The sequence below is a fragment of the Rhinolophus ferrumequinum genome, chromosome 6, assembly GCF_004115265.2.
Source record: "Rhinolophus ferrumequinum isolate MPI-CBG mRhiFer1 chromosome 6, mRhiFer1_v1.p, whole genome shotgun sequence".
NCBI lineage: Eukaryota > Metazoa > Chordata > Mammalia > Chiroptera > Rhinolophidae > Rhinolophus > Rhinolophus ferrumequinum.
Window position 1 is genome coordinate 8,870,134 of NC_046289.1, and position 16,449 is coordinate 8,886,582.

Consider the following 16,449-nt stretch of genomic DNA (forward strand, 5'->3'; position numbering starts at 1 on the left):
TGTAATTATACAGTGTCCTGGCAACAGTCTTCCTAGAATACCAGAATATCTATTCTTATGCAAATTGTAGGCTACTAATTTTTAACATAAAACCTTTACAGAAAAATCTTAAATTATTGACCTATAAAAAACTCAAAATTAATCCTGATTTTCATAATGTAAATATTTCACATAAACAAAGAAGTGTGACTATAAAATAAAAATTTAAATGTGAATAGCTGACAGATCATACCTAGCACACTTGTCTAAGTTGCCATATTTTGCATGAAAAGCTTGATTATTGAAAGACTGGCTTCGAATCAATTTGGATTTCTTGATTTCTTTGCCTAGAATAATAAGCAGAAAGAAAATGCAATTGTTCAGTTCATCTTTAGATGCCTCAACCTCATTCCCTCTCTAACTCACACCATTTTCAGTTAAACACAGGTGAGTCTCGCTTCCTTTCCTTAGTTTGAGCTGACTGGAGTATTTCTTACCCTCCCTGCCCATTAAGAACTACCAAAACAACAACCAATAAAAGGTAAATGGTGCTTTAGAATAATATCTGTCATCTAAGAGAGTGATTTTCCCTGTAATTAATTTTTATAAGAGGAAAAAAAGGAGACATAAAAAGGAGTTGTTTCTTACTTGTTGATGTGGTGCCAGAAGAGGGTCCAGGAACAGAAATGGAGACGCTCTTGGGCAGAGTTGGTGTCTTGGTGTCTCTACCTAAAACAATCTCTGTTTTAAGTGCTGTAACTTTCTCTGAGTTCTTATTAATCTCCATAAACATACAAGACAACACAGAAAATATGAAACAGTGTTCCTACCAAAGCTGTACTCTTTCCCAAATATTCTTACTTTATATATTTATATATTTCAGTCCTAGTTATTCAGCGATCAGTTTCACAATCTTATCGCTGTTATCAAACATTAAGTTTTTCTTTGAAGGATCTCCACACTGATTCCCACCATTTATTCAAGTATTTGTAACATCTATACCACATTAAGTAGTTAGTTTTTGTAAACAGATTTTTCAAATGAAATGAAGAAAAGCAATTTTCCATATAAAATTAGTAACTCAGCATGGTCTTTTAGAATGCAAGGATGCAACATTAATTGTGTGATTTAGGTGGTGAAGACATAGGAAAATTACTTACGTTTCTTTTCAAAGGTTTTATCACTCATGGGCCTTCCATCATTTTGTTGCTTATCTTTCTCTAATTGTTCCTATTATTAAAATAGTATCTTAGCATTAAAGGTAAGCATAAATAGATTTAACAAAATGCTCTAATGAGAAATTACTCTAAACTTTGGAGATACAAATATCATTCACAAAAATGCCTAAAAGGAGTCCTTTTTCTTTTTTCCAAATTAGTCTCTAAGGAAGTCCAGTTTCTTTCAGATTTGTGTCACAACATGCATAGAATTGTGCCTTTGCAGATTTGTCAAGCCGAAACAAGGCGTTTAGTATCATTGTGGTAATGGCCCTTGTATTTACCAATTCTCATTAGCAAAATATTTGTTATTGCTGATCAGTTCCATTACAGATTGGTAAACAGCAAAATAATGTTTTTCTTTAAAAAGATTGAGAGAAAAGGAAATAGTCTTTGGGTTATTTTTAAATGTTTTATTGAAGTATAACATGCATAGAGAAAGTACACAAATTATAAGGGTATAGCTCTACAAATTTTCCTAAAATGAACATGCCTATATAGCCATACCAGCTCCCAGATCAGTATATAAAATATTACCAAATCTTAGGAGTCCCTTATCCCAACAGAATAAGTAGACAAGAAAATCAATAAACAAACCAAGTTCTGAACAAACTACATGTATAGAACACTACACTCAACAACTGGAGAACACACATTCTTTTCAAATGGACATGTAAAATTTAAAACAAGATGGAGAAAATAGATAAGCTTTTCAAATATTCCACACAGAACTGGACTGCATAAAAAAGAACCAATTGGAAATTTGAAAACTGAAGATAAAACATGTAAAACTGAAAAATAAAATATCATTACGTGGTCTTGGCAGATGTGTTATCTATTTTCTCTATCTTTTCCTCTATTATCTTGATCATAATAATCACAGTTATCTTGAATTCCTTGTCTGCTAACTCCAGTATCAGGTGCATGCAGAGATCTTTTTCTACTGTCTGATTGTTCTCTTGAGCTTAAGTCATTCAGCCCTAAAATTTTTTAGAGCCTTCTTATTTTCTACAGCTTCTACCACTAGCAATCCTGAACTACAAAATGAAATTAAAAAGTACAACACCATTTACAGTGATGCCAAAAAACATAATATACTTTAAAATAAATCTAACAAAAGACTTCTTTGAACTCTGTACTTAACCAAAATTAACACTACCAAAAATTACTGAGAAAAAAAGTAAAGAAGGCTAAATAAACGGAGTGGTAGACAGTGTTCATGGATTAGAAAGACTCATATTGTTAAGATGGTAATTCTCCAAAATGATCTCTAGATCATTCCTAATGAAAACAATCCTCATAAAAATTCTAGCAGGCTTTTTATACCATGTTTCCCCGAAAATAAGACCTAGCCAGACCATCAGCTCTAATGTGTCTTTCGGAGCAAAAATTAGTATAAGACCCGGCATTATATTATATTACTGTATATCCGGTCTTATACTATATTATATTATATAAGACCCGGTCTTATATAATGTTATATTATTACATATAATAATATATATAGTTATATATATTATAACATAATATGTATAATGTTATAAATATATATATATAAAACGTTATTATATTATGTTATATAAGACCGGGTCTTATATTATAGTAAAATAAGACCAGGTCTTATATTAATTTTTGCTCAAAAAGACGCATTAGAGCTGATGGTCCAGCTAGGTCTTATTTTTGGGGAAACACGGTAGAAATGGACAAACTGATTCTAAACTTTATATGAAGATAAATTATAATGATGGAAAGAAGCATGACCAAAACAAATTACATAATATATAATCAATTTATATAAATTCTAGTTGCAAATTAATTTGTAATGACAGAAAATAGATTAGTGGTTTCTGGGGACTGGAGTAGAAGATATGAATCATAAAGGGGCATGAGGAAACCTTTGAGGGAATGGAAATGTTTGGTATTTTGATTGTGGTGATGGTTTCATGGATATATCCATGTCAAAATTCATCAAATTGTACACTTAAAATAACTGTATGTCAATAATACTTCAACAATTTTTTTAAAAAGCCTCTCAAATGTAGTTTCCTTACAGTTCATAAAATAACAGATTTCAAAAAATCAGGATTCTTTAGTCATTTAGGAAGAAAAAACGTTGTGTGAAATTGAAAGAAATTATTTATTAGATTTAATAACAAAGCACAGTTAATATTGGTCAGAAACGAATGTGTGTGTGTATGCGTGTAAAAACAACATACCATTTCCAAAAGAAGTAGTTCTTCTCTTTCTTTCTCTTGATCCAACAAATCTTTTTCATAAAACTTTTTCTGAAACTAGGTTTAAAGTTTAAAATGAAATTGTGAAACACTGATGATGAGTATCTGCCAACTTTTAAATACTCCTTTCAACATAAGGTAAAGAGAATGACTTACAGCATCCATAGACATTTCCATTCTGTCCAATTCTAACACAGTCTGTAAAGAAAGGTTTTAAAATTATTCAGCAGTAATTAAATTAAATCAACCAATCATTTCTCAAAAAGACTCTTTTTCCAGAGGGAGGCTCAAATAGGAGACATCTGCACTGTGTGGAAGACTAAACCAGAAAACTTTCGAAGTTCTTCCCAATTCTACATTGTATTTTGAATAAACCTATATATATATTAATGTCAGGATATATTTAAACTTTTTAAAGGTTTTTAACCTTAAGAAGAGCAAATCTAGAGGAATATTTTAAATACTAAACATACGCAATTTAACAAATTTCTAATAATTCCCAGTTTCACTCTTCTGAATTTTCAGAAATGCAATATAATTTTTGAATTTTTAAGAAATCTTTTAACTAAATATATATGAAGCAATCTACCATTTGACTTAAAATTCTCAATTCCTTTCCTTTCCAAAGAAACTTATGATCATATGACACTCTAACCAACAGAAAAGAGTTTATGCTCTAAGCATTCTCTCAGTTTAGTATTGTCTTTCAGAATGCGTTAGTCTGAAACAAATTATTTTGATCAAACAATGATCCACCTATCCCAGTGTTCTGTCTCTGACAGAGGGCAGTACTTCTCTACAGGAGGAACTCTAATGACCAAAATAAAGTGCATCTACATATTCATATGCCAAAGCTATCCACTGCAAACATACTGTGTTTCCCCGAAAATAAGACCTAGCCGGACAATTAGCTCTAATGCATCTTTTGGAGCAAAAATTAATATAAGACCCGGCCTTATTTTGCTATAATATAATACCCAGTCTTATGTAATATAAGATCGGATCTTATATAACATAATGTAGTATAAGACCGGGTATAACATAACATTATAATGTAATATAATACAATACAATACAATATAATACCGGGTATAATATAATACTGGGCCTTATATTAATTTTTGCTCCAAAAGACGCCATTAGAGCTGATTGTCTGGCAAGGCCTTATTTTTGGGGAAACACGGTAATAGAGCGGTTTTTGCAATTATTTTCAGCCTTCTAAACCACAATTACTTTTGCACCAACCTAATATTTATTTGAAGCTTTATTTCTATGTTGAAATTTATGGAAATTTAAAAATGTATGTAATGAAATATCTCTTTTAGATAAAATTAATTCCCATCTATAAAACTGACTAGAGTAAGTTATTCCATTTTTATCCCGAAGCTTTGTGTAGCTTCCTCAGAGTTTCCCCTACCAACACCTCAGTTTAATGAGATTATACTACAGAATTTTCATGGGACAGATTGACTTCTTAAAATAAGAACTGGACTCCAGAATAATCCATTGTAGGTTAGTAACACATTATGGGAATAGCTTTTATTATCTCAAGCTAATAAATTCTTTCAGAAACGTAACTAACACTCTCATGTTTATTAGCTTGACAAGTTAACTTCATTTCCTAAACTTTTGGAATTAAATGCCAAGGTCTGAAATATCTGGTAGAAACAAATGTGTATATACATATATGCATGTTTTTAAATTTAGATGCATGTCCAGACTCTGGGTATTTCTGGTTATTTCAGTTGGTGAAGAGAAATTCACATTTCAGTAAAATCAAATTATGCTAATTAATACTAAGTTATCAAATCACATTATTAAAAAGTCCTCATGTGACATCTGGCAATGATTTATAGAAAAGAAAAAAAGGAAGAAAAATCAAGGATTCTTTTTTTTCTCACATCAATGTTACATTATTTAAGACATTAATAAATTAATGTCTCTCATTCCAAATAAGTGCTCAAAAACTATGTGTCCTGAAGTTCACAGATTCATAAAAGCAACCACTTTAATTTTACTTGACCTTATATTATAAAAACATTAGTTTTATATTCAGCAAAAAGAGTTTTTGAACACTAAAGTATTTATGGTTTGACTTCACAAATCAAAATTTTTACTGTTTTAGTTTTCCAACTTTCCCAAACAATCCATATAAGATGACAGACTAAAACAAAAATCGTAAGATACAATGTTACATTATTGAAACAAGAATGCTCTTAGGGTAAAAGAGCAATATTCTAGCCCTATTTCTGCCACTTACTCATCTGATCTTGAGCAGACACTTAATATTTCTAGGCCTAGAGCTTCTGTAAAGTCAAATAGACACGGAATTAACTCAGGGCCCTTCCATGGCTAAATTTCTATCAAATGTGACTTTACCAGTTTTACCAACACAGTTTTCTCCAATTATAATGACTTATAAATAAAATCTGATTAATGAAGTATTCATTATTAGTGGAACAGTATAGAGCACCCAAACTATGCCAAGCTCTCTCTCACGGAGCTTATATTTACCAATAATAAAAGTTTGATGTCTCAGTGCCAACTTTCATATCCAATTGTAACCGACATCAGCCAAATCAGTTGCTACTTCTTACTCCTCTAGCAAGGATATACACATCTTCACTTGGTGCCATCCTATCCAGCTAAAATAGTGACGATATGCTTAAGACTATCTTAAGGCAAGAAATGTAAAGGTCAGGGCATGCGTGATACTTACTCTTTTTACAATGGCCAGAACGTCTTTATCTTTTTCTTGACATAGGAGTTTTCTCACACACATTTCTAACTGCTGAAGTAGATGCTTATCTGCAGGGATCTTCAGAGTAGATTTCACTTTGGGCAACAAGTAGCAAAGTTTCATTCTGGAATAAATTAGATAGCGTTTACTTTCCAGTAAATTTATAACGGAAACTTAATAATTAGAGCAGTAGCAAGAAGATAAAAGAAAATTCAAGCTTCACATAGCCTGAGAGTTCAGTTTTTATGCAAGAAATGCTTATGGAGTACCCATTATGAGTCAAGCACTCATTTTTCTGGGTGCTGAGACACAAGAGTGAATAAAACCAACAAGAGTCTCTGCTCAAACTAAGCAAAATGTCTGTCAAGATAGTGGCAGGTGCTCTCGAGAAAAATAAAGCAGGGAAGGAAGACGAGGGAGTACCTGAGGAGGGGAGTTACAATTTTAAAACAGGTGGTCAGAGAGAGTGTTTCAGTGAAGTTTTCACTGAAAAGAGGATATTTAAGCAAAGACGTTAAAAAAGAAAAGAGAAAGAAAAAGGGAATAAGCCATGTGAGTATCTGGAGAATTACAGACAGTGGCTGCAGTAAGCACAAATATTCTACAGGGGGGGTTGCCTAGGTGTTGCCCCAAATTAGCAAATTGGCTCAAACTGGCCAATTGGCCACAGTGGATAGAACGGAGCAAGGTGAGATTAGCAGGAGATCTGAGAGACAGAAGGAAGCCAGCTCATTCAGGGCCTTGCAGGCCCCTGTTTGGAGACTGGTTTTTATTTTAAGTGCAATGAGAAGCCACAGAAGGTTTGAGCAGAGCAGGGAAATGATTGGACTTAATGTTTGTGGGGACAGAGTCCCAGAGAGCAGTTTCCAGGCTCTCGGCCTCACGTGGAAAGGTGCTGGCTCGGTAGTAGACGGCCGTCAGCTGTGGCTCGTTGGCCGTCAGCTGTAACCAATTAGCCACTGATATAACTGCTGCGGCTGCGTGGTTGGTCAGTAGTTTGATTGGCAGGCAGAGAAGCAGACAGCAGGTTGCAGGTCGTGTGGATCCTGCCTCCAGTGAGACTATAATGGTACGACTACTCTATCTATGGCTCCGTGGGTGTTCCTTGTTGGCCTAGCCATATCCTGTGTTATGTGGGGAGCAAGAGCAGAGACCCCGCAGGCCGCCTCACACGACAAATGGCACAGCGAGCAGGATTCCCCGCATGACATTTTGAAAGTATCATCTGGTTACTGTGTTGAGATTAGACTGCAGGTGGTCAAGGACAGAAGAAGGAACAATAGAGGAGACGCAATAATTCAGGCGATGGTGGCTTGAACCAGAGTGTTAGCAGTTGAGGTGGTGGGAAGCAGTTGGATTCAGAAAATATTTTGCAAGCACAGGATGCCCTGAGGGAATGACGGAAAGGAGTGAAGGTTTGGACCTGAGCAAGTAGGAAGATGAAATGGTTATTTACTGAGATGGAGAAGACCACAGGAGCAAGTGCAGATGAGGAAGGTGGAGTTTACTTTTGAACAGATGAAGTCTATTAGACACCATTCAATGGAAATGCTAAGTGGGCAGTTGGCTCAATGAGTCTTCTGTCCAGGGTGAATGTCTATGCCGGAGGTACAGGGTCAGGAATCTTCAACAGACACAGTTTGTAAGCCAGAGGTGCAGTTTGAGAAGAGATCCAAGGATAGAGTCTAGGACACTGTCACAGTCTAGACTGGGCTGATAAGGAAGCCACGAGCAGACTGAAGAATGCCAGGAGGGGGAGGAAACCCAGGAACCTGCAGAAAACCTTCGTAGGAGGAGGTGGTTCAAAGGAAAGTTCTGCCTTGCTAAGTTCAAACTCAACTGCTTTGCCAGGGCTGGTGTTGGCCAGGGACGCTAGGCGGTTGTCTGTTTTATGGCTGCTGTATTCATTTATTCATCTTGTTGTTTTACTTCTGTACCAAACCTTGGGTCGGCTAAGTCCCATGCCTAGAATTTCCAGGATGCTTTCTCAGCTGTGCTTTCATTTCCTTTGGTTAAGAATTCTCCTTATCCAACAAAAATTTGCTTTTTATTCAACCAAAAAGGAGAAAGCTCCTCCACTAGAATTTTCAGCTCTGTAAATAGCTGTAATGGTCTCAAACTCATTCAGAGCTCACCACGGATACTGCTAAGCCTGTTGATACGTTCTCTAATTAAGTGGTTTCAGTTCCCCCAAAGAGAATTTTTTCCACTTCTCGCAGCTCAGGAGAAGGCTCCTTTGAATACCAATAGTCTTTTTTCAGCCTTGATATTTTCTAGACTCAGTGGATTTAAATTTTGAACATTCACTTAAGGAAAAACAACAGTCTACGTATACTTCATTCTTTATAACCCACAGCAGGTCTAGAAAACTTACATTCAGCAAAAGCTACACCTACTATAGTAATGATTTATCTCTATGAGGATCCTGGGCCCAAGAGATGATAAAGATTTTGAGGTTAGGGGCCATACCTTTATGATAAGCGAAACTCTTTACGCACATTATCTCTAGTATTTATTCCTCAGCACACCCTATGAATTAGGTACTAAGGAAATGGATGCATAGGGAGGTTTTGTAACTTGCTCATAGACACACAGCTAGTGTAGAGCTAGAAATCAGCTCAGGCAGTGGGACACCACAAACCCTCCTCCTAACCTGCATGACCCTACCACCCTTGCCTGTGGTGGCTTCCATTCTATCTCCACATCTCTATAGTTTTTGTACCCAAAAGCCAGTTAGTATATGGTCTTACTGTACCCATTTCTTTGGCTGGCAGCTACCCAGGCAGGAAGCGGGAACCAAGACAAACTGTGATATAATGATCTTTTACCCAAAAACGTTGCCAATAGTCATAGCGTGATATTCACTTAATCTACATTTGGTTTTTGAATTGGCAGGTTGCTTTTCCTTAGAGTCAATGTTTTGTTATTAGTCACACTGACCAGAGTAGAGATGATTTCATTTCCGTTCAAATAATTTTTGTCAACTGCTTCATAAGTGATAATTCATCACTTGGAAGCTGCTTTTCTAGAATCACAACTTCAATTTGCAAAATATTAACAATATGGTCAGATCCATTAGTTATTTAGCAAGAGCTAAATTCTAAAGAATTACCAACAAGTTTTCTAAATTTACTTTAAATCTCAAATCAAGGAAGCCTCACCTATCATATATATATATGATATATGTTTATATATATATGTATTCATTATAGTAGATACATTAAAAATATTATTTTTTCTATATATATATACAGCAGAGAGAAGATGCACAAAATACTGAAGCCAAAGCAATTGCACTTTCTGCATTTTCTCACTCAAGATGCAAAACAAAAACTAATCTCTGGATTTGTTCCCCTTGCACAGTACTCACAAAAATTTTTTTTTAATTTATTGGGGTGACAATTGTTAGTAAAATTACATAGATTTCAGGTGTACAATTCTGTATTACATCATCTATAAATCCCATTGTGTGTTCACCACCCAGCACAAAATTCTTAAGTTGAACTTTTCAACATCTTTTGACAATTTTTCTTGGTATATTTTCTCTCAGCAGTAGCACTATCAGTCTATGATTATCGCTTTGAAAATTCTTCCTGTTAGTAAGTATTATAATCTGTAATGAGAATTCATGTCAGTTGTGTACAAAAGATGCATCTATGTCACACGGCACCGGTGTGGCTCGCATGTGAAAACTCAGCAGGGAGTTCTGGAGTTCTGCTCAGGGAAACCATGGCCACCTGACTTTAACTGTGTCTTTCCCTCCTACAGATCTGAGGTCAAGTTCAGAACAAACACAGAGCATAGAACACAGAAATCTAACAGCTGAGGGTTCAAAATTCTCTTCAACTCATTATGCAATGTGCAAATAACTCTCAAGAAATAGTATGTGTGTACTTAATGTCACTGAAATGGTAAATTTTATGGTATGTATATTTTACCACAATTGGAAAAAAAAGAAATAATATGCTTATTTGAGGAGGGAAAAAAGAAGACAAAATATATTTATTGTTTTTTTCCATTTCTAAGCAAACCATTTCCAGACCTTTTCCATCTAATTTAACAGTTAATCAATCAACTCCAATTAACATCTACTGGATTTCAAAAATGTAAGATAGCACTGGACAAGGCAAGAAAAAGAACGGAAAGCAGCCCTACTTCTCTGAATAAATGGGGCGCTAAAAATAGACAGATCCTCTCCAAGCCAATTCTAAACTATTTTTCTTTAGCCTTAGAAGATAGATAAATTAAGAATATCTACTCCATCTTCTGTTGATGCCAATGTGTATATCCAAGTGGCCAGAAAAGCATGTCAGGCTGGCTTTGACGTATTGCTTTCTCAACCCAATAAATAAAAGACTCAAGACAGTGTTAAAAAGTTGTGTTTCCAAGTCCGATTAAGACTCATCAATTAAGACTACTGAGAATTTCATAGCAAATGTAAATTCTTTACCTGATTTTTTTAACTAAGAAAAAGATTTTACATGTATTCATTATAGTAGATACATTAAAAATATCATTTTTTCTAATATTTGCTTGAATTGATACCATACCTCACATTCGCTACTGGATCATGTGTCAGTTCAATAGCAGGTAGAAAGAAATATTTACAGAAAAATGATTTGGAAAAGATCTCTATGATAAATTCACAGGTATCCAAAAATCGAAGTCTATTCCAATAACTTTTTCCTTGGCCTAGTTCTAGAAACAAACACAATTGTCATTAGTTTAATTTTTCCTACATGAAATTACATGTGGCAAAATCAAGCACACTAAATCCATGTTAAGTTTCTTTATACCCACAATTTGTTTAGCAAATACAAAAGAGAAAAAAATCATATTACATACTCCAGATTTGTAGACCCCCAAATTAACAACACCTCAAAAACCAGATAAAAATTTCTTAAACATTGCATTTATTAAATATTGACTATATCTACTATTTTTTAACCACCCACTATGTACAAAGTACTTCATATATATTATCTCATTCAATCCTGGAAAGTAATCCATTTAGATAAGCATATCCTTCCAACTTATCCCTCCTAAAACATAAGGACACTGAAATTCAGAGAGCTTAAAATCACAGAGCAGGTAAGTTTAGACCTAGAATTTAAATGCAGGTCTGCATAACTTCAAAATGTTATAACAATCAAATGAACTGTTTTTTTCTCATTTCCTTAAAAAACATTTTGAAGTAGATAAAGTCATATGTAAACACAGTATTGTTGAAATAATTCATGTCAATGTGTAAAGAATAATTTTCTCCCTTATTATATAAATGTTCAAAAGCAAAAGTCTTAGTATTTAAAACTAAATAGAATTTTTCAAAATAAAATTTATTCTAAATGTGAATTCTTATCACTGAAAAATGAAAATCAAATTGAAATAGACTAAAAGAAGATTAAAGTATACTGAGCAAATTTTTTCTTAAATGAAATTTTATGTACTCTAATTTGTTGAAAAGTGACAGTCCATAGTTAAAACAGTAAACTCCAATAGCCAGAAAATCGCATTACCTGCCTATGCTGGATAGCACTTTAATAAAAGCTTTAAGACATTATGGTCAAAACAAGTATACAATAATTAACAAATTCACTAAGTAGATATAAGTGTGGGCCACTATTTCGAGAACGAACATTTTTAAGGTTTTTGTTTCAATTTTGACCCTTAGCAAATTAAAACAAATTTGCATGTGGTAACAGACTTGACTTTTTTAACATTATAAACCACCTAGACTCACCAGATTCACATGTATGTATAGTATCAACTCTATTCAAGGAAAAAAAAAAGATCCTCAGTCTGTTAATACTGAAAATAGGAACATAAAATAAATGCTTAGATTCATGGATCTTCTGCCTATATTTTAGTTTCCAAATTCTATTTCATCAGGGTGGAAACTAGGCATTCAAGTCTGCATATTTTAATCTCTCAAGTGTAGAAATTCACACACACACACACAAAGCCCAAAGTAATTATTACTTTCATTCATCACAGATCTGATTCTGTCATAAAGATTTCTAAAACGAACCACAAAAAAAAATCTAACCTGCAAAACTCAAATACAAACACCTTCTATGTATTTACTAACATTAGCCTGATTATTCGTGGCAAATAGTGGCAAAATCTAACATAAATCAGATCTAACGCAGGCCAACCCCTTTGCTTACTTTCTTTTTCTTTTCAAAATAAGAGACAGTGATTACTTACGTTCAATTAATTTTTGAATGACCTCATATCTCTGCTCTTGTTTACGATTATAACGTAGAAAAATGCATAGAGTTCGTGAAGCTGCCTTTTGGACAGGTAAGACATTCTTAAAGAAATAAGAAAGATAATCAAACTAGTATAATAGCATATATTCTAAATAACCTGGCCCCATAAATCAATTTTAAGTTATTGGGTAAAAGTAAGAACAGTGTTATCTGCATCTCAAATCACTGAGCTCATATCCCTCTCGTAGTGCCCTCATAATTTAATGTTAATATGATTCAGGCAAATCAACTATCACATCACATTGCAAAGTTAATTTAATGTGGCATAGTCATATGCAAATCCTCCAGACTTGATTTATATGTAACTCTCATTTTCTTGCCACTTCATCTTACGTGACAATCTCCCCAAATACATCATAGCCACCGATTCTCTTAGCCATTCCCTGGACCTTGTCACTCATTTATTCAACAAACATTTGCTAGATCATACCCTGTGTCAGGTACATCACCAAAAACATACCACTGCTAAATAAAATATTTCGAGATCCCATGATCACGTATATTTTTCAATCCTTCTGTTGCACTTTTGGCTCTTCAACCTCAATGTCATTCATTGAGGTCCCTAGTCCATGACACAGATAAAATTTAGAATCCAAAGGACACCATGTCAATCACTCTTACAGTGTTTAAAACTCCATTGTCCTTTGAAATTCTGTCATATCACTGGGCAGAACCTTAGTTCTCACTGAATTGACCCATCCATCTTTACTGGGTTTGGGTTCAAGCTATTTATTAGAGAAAAATCTTTTAACCAGATATATTGTGTCCAGTATAAATTCATGTTCACCGCCTTGACTTACACATAAATATCATAATATTCAATTCTTGAAGATTCAGATTATTATAGTGGGGAATCTTGAAATGCAAGTAGAATAAAACTTTACATCGCTAAGAAAGTATTGCCTGCTACCTCGTCTCATATTTTATACAAGCTATTTCCATTGTACTGGGTACTATTCTGGGTGGTGTTTTTAATCTGTTGAATGGAAAAAGAGAACGTTTACTATAAATTAAAACAGGAAATTTAAGAAATACACATGAACAGAAATACCACCAGAATTAAGAAAAATGAATTTTAGATAAATGAACTAAATAAAAGCATGTTATTCTTTTCTTTCATTTTGTGTATGCTAATAGAATTTTAAATGCATATATAACTAGTCATATGAAAATACGTATATTTTGTACCTCACAGTATATAATATATATCATGAAAGGTAAGTTATCTTTTGGGCCAGAAATCAAAGATAAGTGTAATCAGATCAAAAGCACATAAAAGAAAGCTTGAAGAAGTTGTAACAATTTGAGCAAATAATGACTGCAATTGATTAAAACATTATTTAATAAAAAATGAAATCTAAAAGAGAGACAAAAACAAAATTCATTTGTTACCACTGAAAGTGGCTACTGCACCAACTCCTGGCTCTGAAAATTGATAGAGGGAAAGAATTAAGAATTAATCCCGTCTTTACATTCCGAAACGTGTTTCAGTGTAATCAAATAGCCCAAGTGGATGAAGAAGGACATTTCTTCACAGAAGAACGTCATCAAAATGTAGAAGACATGATAGAATTTTTAAAAATCACTCTTTTGCAAGTTCTAATGAAATAACTGACTCAGGCAAAGATCATCAATGGAATCCTAAAAGTAATGGGTAAAAGGTGGGTGGGAAATTGGGTGTCAGCTTCAGATTACAGTGCAAATCACAAGGGAGAACTCATAATTTTGAAGTGAATAAATAGAGCAGTCACCACCTGCACAGCTAACCTTAGCTCACTTACAGATACTCACCATTCAGATACGATGCAATATAAAATACACAGCAGCATTTATGAAGTATTCTTGTCATAAATACATGTCATAAATACATAATACATGTTTAACTTAAAACTCAGCAAGCCCTTAGCTCTAACTTCTAGTTTACAAGAAGTATGGAGACTAGATGAACAAATTAATCCCATGAAGAAGCAAGCTGACAAATACAGAGTTGGAATATTCCACAGGACAACTAAGTCTTTTCCAAATTCAACATCAAGAAAAAGTGGGGAAAGGGGTAGAAGAGAATCTGTTCTGGATTAAAAGAGAATTAAGATACGTAACAACGAAAGGCAATATAGAGATCTCAATGGGACCCTACATGGAATAAAACAACTGTAAAACACATTTGGAAGATAATTGGTAAAATTTTTAATATGGCTCGATATTAAATGACATTAAAGAATACTTTTGTTAAACGTAATAATTGTATTGTGATTATATAGGAGAATGTCCTTTTTTTAGAAATGAGTATTGAAATGTTTAGAGATAAAATATAATGATATTTATAATTTAAAATTCTTCACCACGATGAAACAGAAAAAGCAAACACAGACAATCCCGACTTGTGATGGTTTGACTTAGGATTTTTAGCTTCACAATGGTGCGAAAGCAATGCACATAGTAAATTGTAAGATATTCAACACTTTATTGTAAAATAGGCTTTGCATTAGATAATTTTGCCCAACTGTAGGCTAACGTCTGCGTTCTTAGCACGTTTAAAATAGGCGAGGCTAAGCTACGATACTTGGTAGGTTCGGTGTATTAAATGCATTTCAACTGATGGATTGGGCTGTAACCCCATCGGAAGTCGAGGAGCATCTGTAGGACAAAATGTTAACGATTGTTAAACCTAGGTGATGGGCATATGAGGGATCATCAGAATATTTTCTCAGCCTTTCTGTATCTTTAAAACTTTTTCATAACAAAAGGAGGAAAAAGTTAGCTTCTGTCATTCCTCTATTCGAAACCTTCCAAAGCTTTCCCTTGCATCAGAGAACACAATCTAGATTCCACGTCAGGGCCTCCAAGCCTCCTCTCTCCGCACCACTCGCCACAATGACCTAGCTGCTCCTCACACGGCCAAGCATCCCTGTATCACACAGTTGCATTCACTGTTCCCTTTGTGTGGCCCACTCGCCCTTCAGGCATCCACGTGGTCACTCTCTTATTTTGCTCCAGCCTGTGCGTGAAGCATACTTGCTCAGAGAGGACTTCTTCCAGATCACTGCATCCACAATAGCATCCTTCTGCCCTCAGTTCCTTTCTTCCCCTCCGCCCTGCTTTACAGTTCCTCACTGTCCTTTTCATCCCTGACGTGCTATGCGTACGTGTTGGTATACTGCCTATCTCTAAAGGAATGTAAGGTTTTACGTGAATAAGGCCCTTTGTCCCTTTCATTCACTATTGTATTCCTGGCATCCAGAATATTACTTGGCATGTCGTAAGTGTTCAATACATTTTGTTAAATGAATGAATGAATGTTATGACCATTAGATAAGGAACTGAAAACATAAATCTTTTCTCCAGAGAATACTGAACCAAATATACGTGTCTTCTTTCATCGTGGAAAATGTGCTATAATCATCATGTATCTTCTTTTAAGTGTGGAATTACCTCCTTGCAAAAGAAAACAGAAAAACAGATCTCTTGGGCTTAACAGTATTTTGTTCACACTCCTATGTTGTAAATCATTTTTCTTTCCTAATAAGAGAAGCTAAAAATGTGGAATAATTATCATTCTTAGTTTCTAAACACAAACAGGCTGACTAAGTAAATCGGCTGATACAAACAATTAAGATCAACTTCATAGCATTTATCAACTCCTGTAATACATTCACTTATTTTATTATCTATCATTCCCCACACCACCACCTCTTTAGAATGCAAGTTCCATCAAAGCAGCATTCTGTCCTGTTCACTTCTGCAGCCCTACGTCTTAGAACGGTACTTGACACATAACAGGCATTCAAATAAGTAATTTCCGAATAAAATAATTAATAAATTCTGCTCAATTTTGTGTGGAATTCCTATGTGGTGCACTCGCGCACTGTCCTCTGATGAGGACGCTACTGCCGTCAAAACCACTTGTTAAGATTATTGTATCTATAATGTAACCTTCATCCTCTAGGCTTTACTTTGACACATGAAATAAGCTTGTAGAAGTGTTAGTTCATGAAATGTAAGTCTAT

The 16,449-nt window shown here is 34.4% G+C and overlaps 1 protein-coding gene across 7 annotated transcripts in view; it reads right to left on the reverse strand.

The window, feature by feature from the left end:
* The window catches only part of PPP4R4 (protein phosphatase 4 regulatory subunit 4), a 99,678-nt gene that overhangs the window by 11,497 nt on the left and 71,732 nt on the right, over positions 1 to 16,449 (reverse strand). For 6 of the 7 annotated variants that reach the window (XM_033109270.1, XM_033109269.1, XM_033109272.1 and 3 more), the window contains 8 exons: positions 12,378 to 12,483; positions 10,721 to 10,868; positions 6,150 to 6,294; positions 3,587 to 3,628; positions 3,413 to 3,487; positions 1,140 to 1,209; positions 628 to 708; positions 233 to 326 (listed from right to left, as the gene is read on the reverse strand). In XM_033109270.1, coding sequence (XP_032965161.1) covers positions 233 to 326; positions 628 to 708; positions 1,140 to 1,209; positions 3,413 to 3,487; positions 3,587 to 3,628; positions 6,150 to 6,294; positions 10,721 to 10,868; positions 12,378 to 12,483 — 761 coding nt within the window. The remainder of the gene's footprint in view (positions 1 to 232; positions 327 to 627; positions 709 to 1,139; positions 1,210 to 3,412; positions 3,488 to 3,586; positions 3,629 to 6,149; positions 6,295 to 10,720; positions 10,869 to 12,377; positions 12,484 to 16,449) is intronic. The other variant, XM_033109271.1, reaches the window with a different exon arrangement.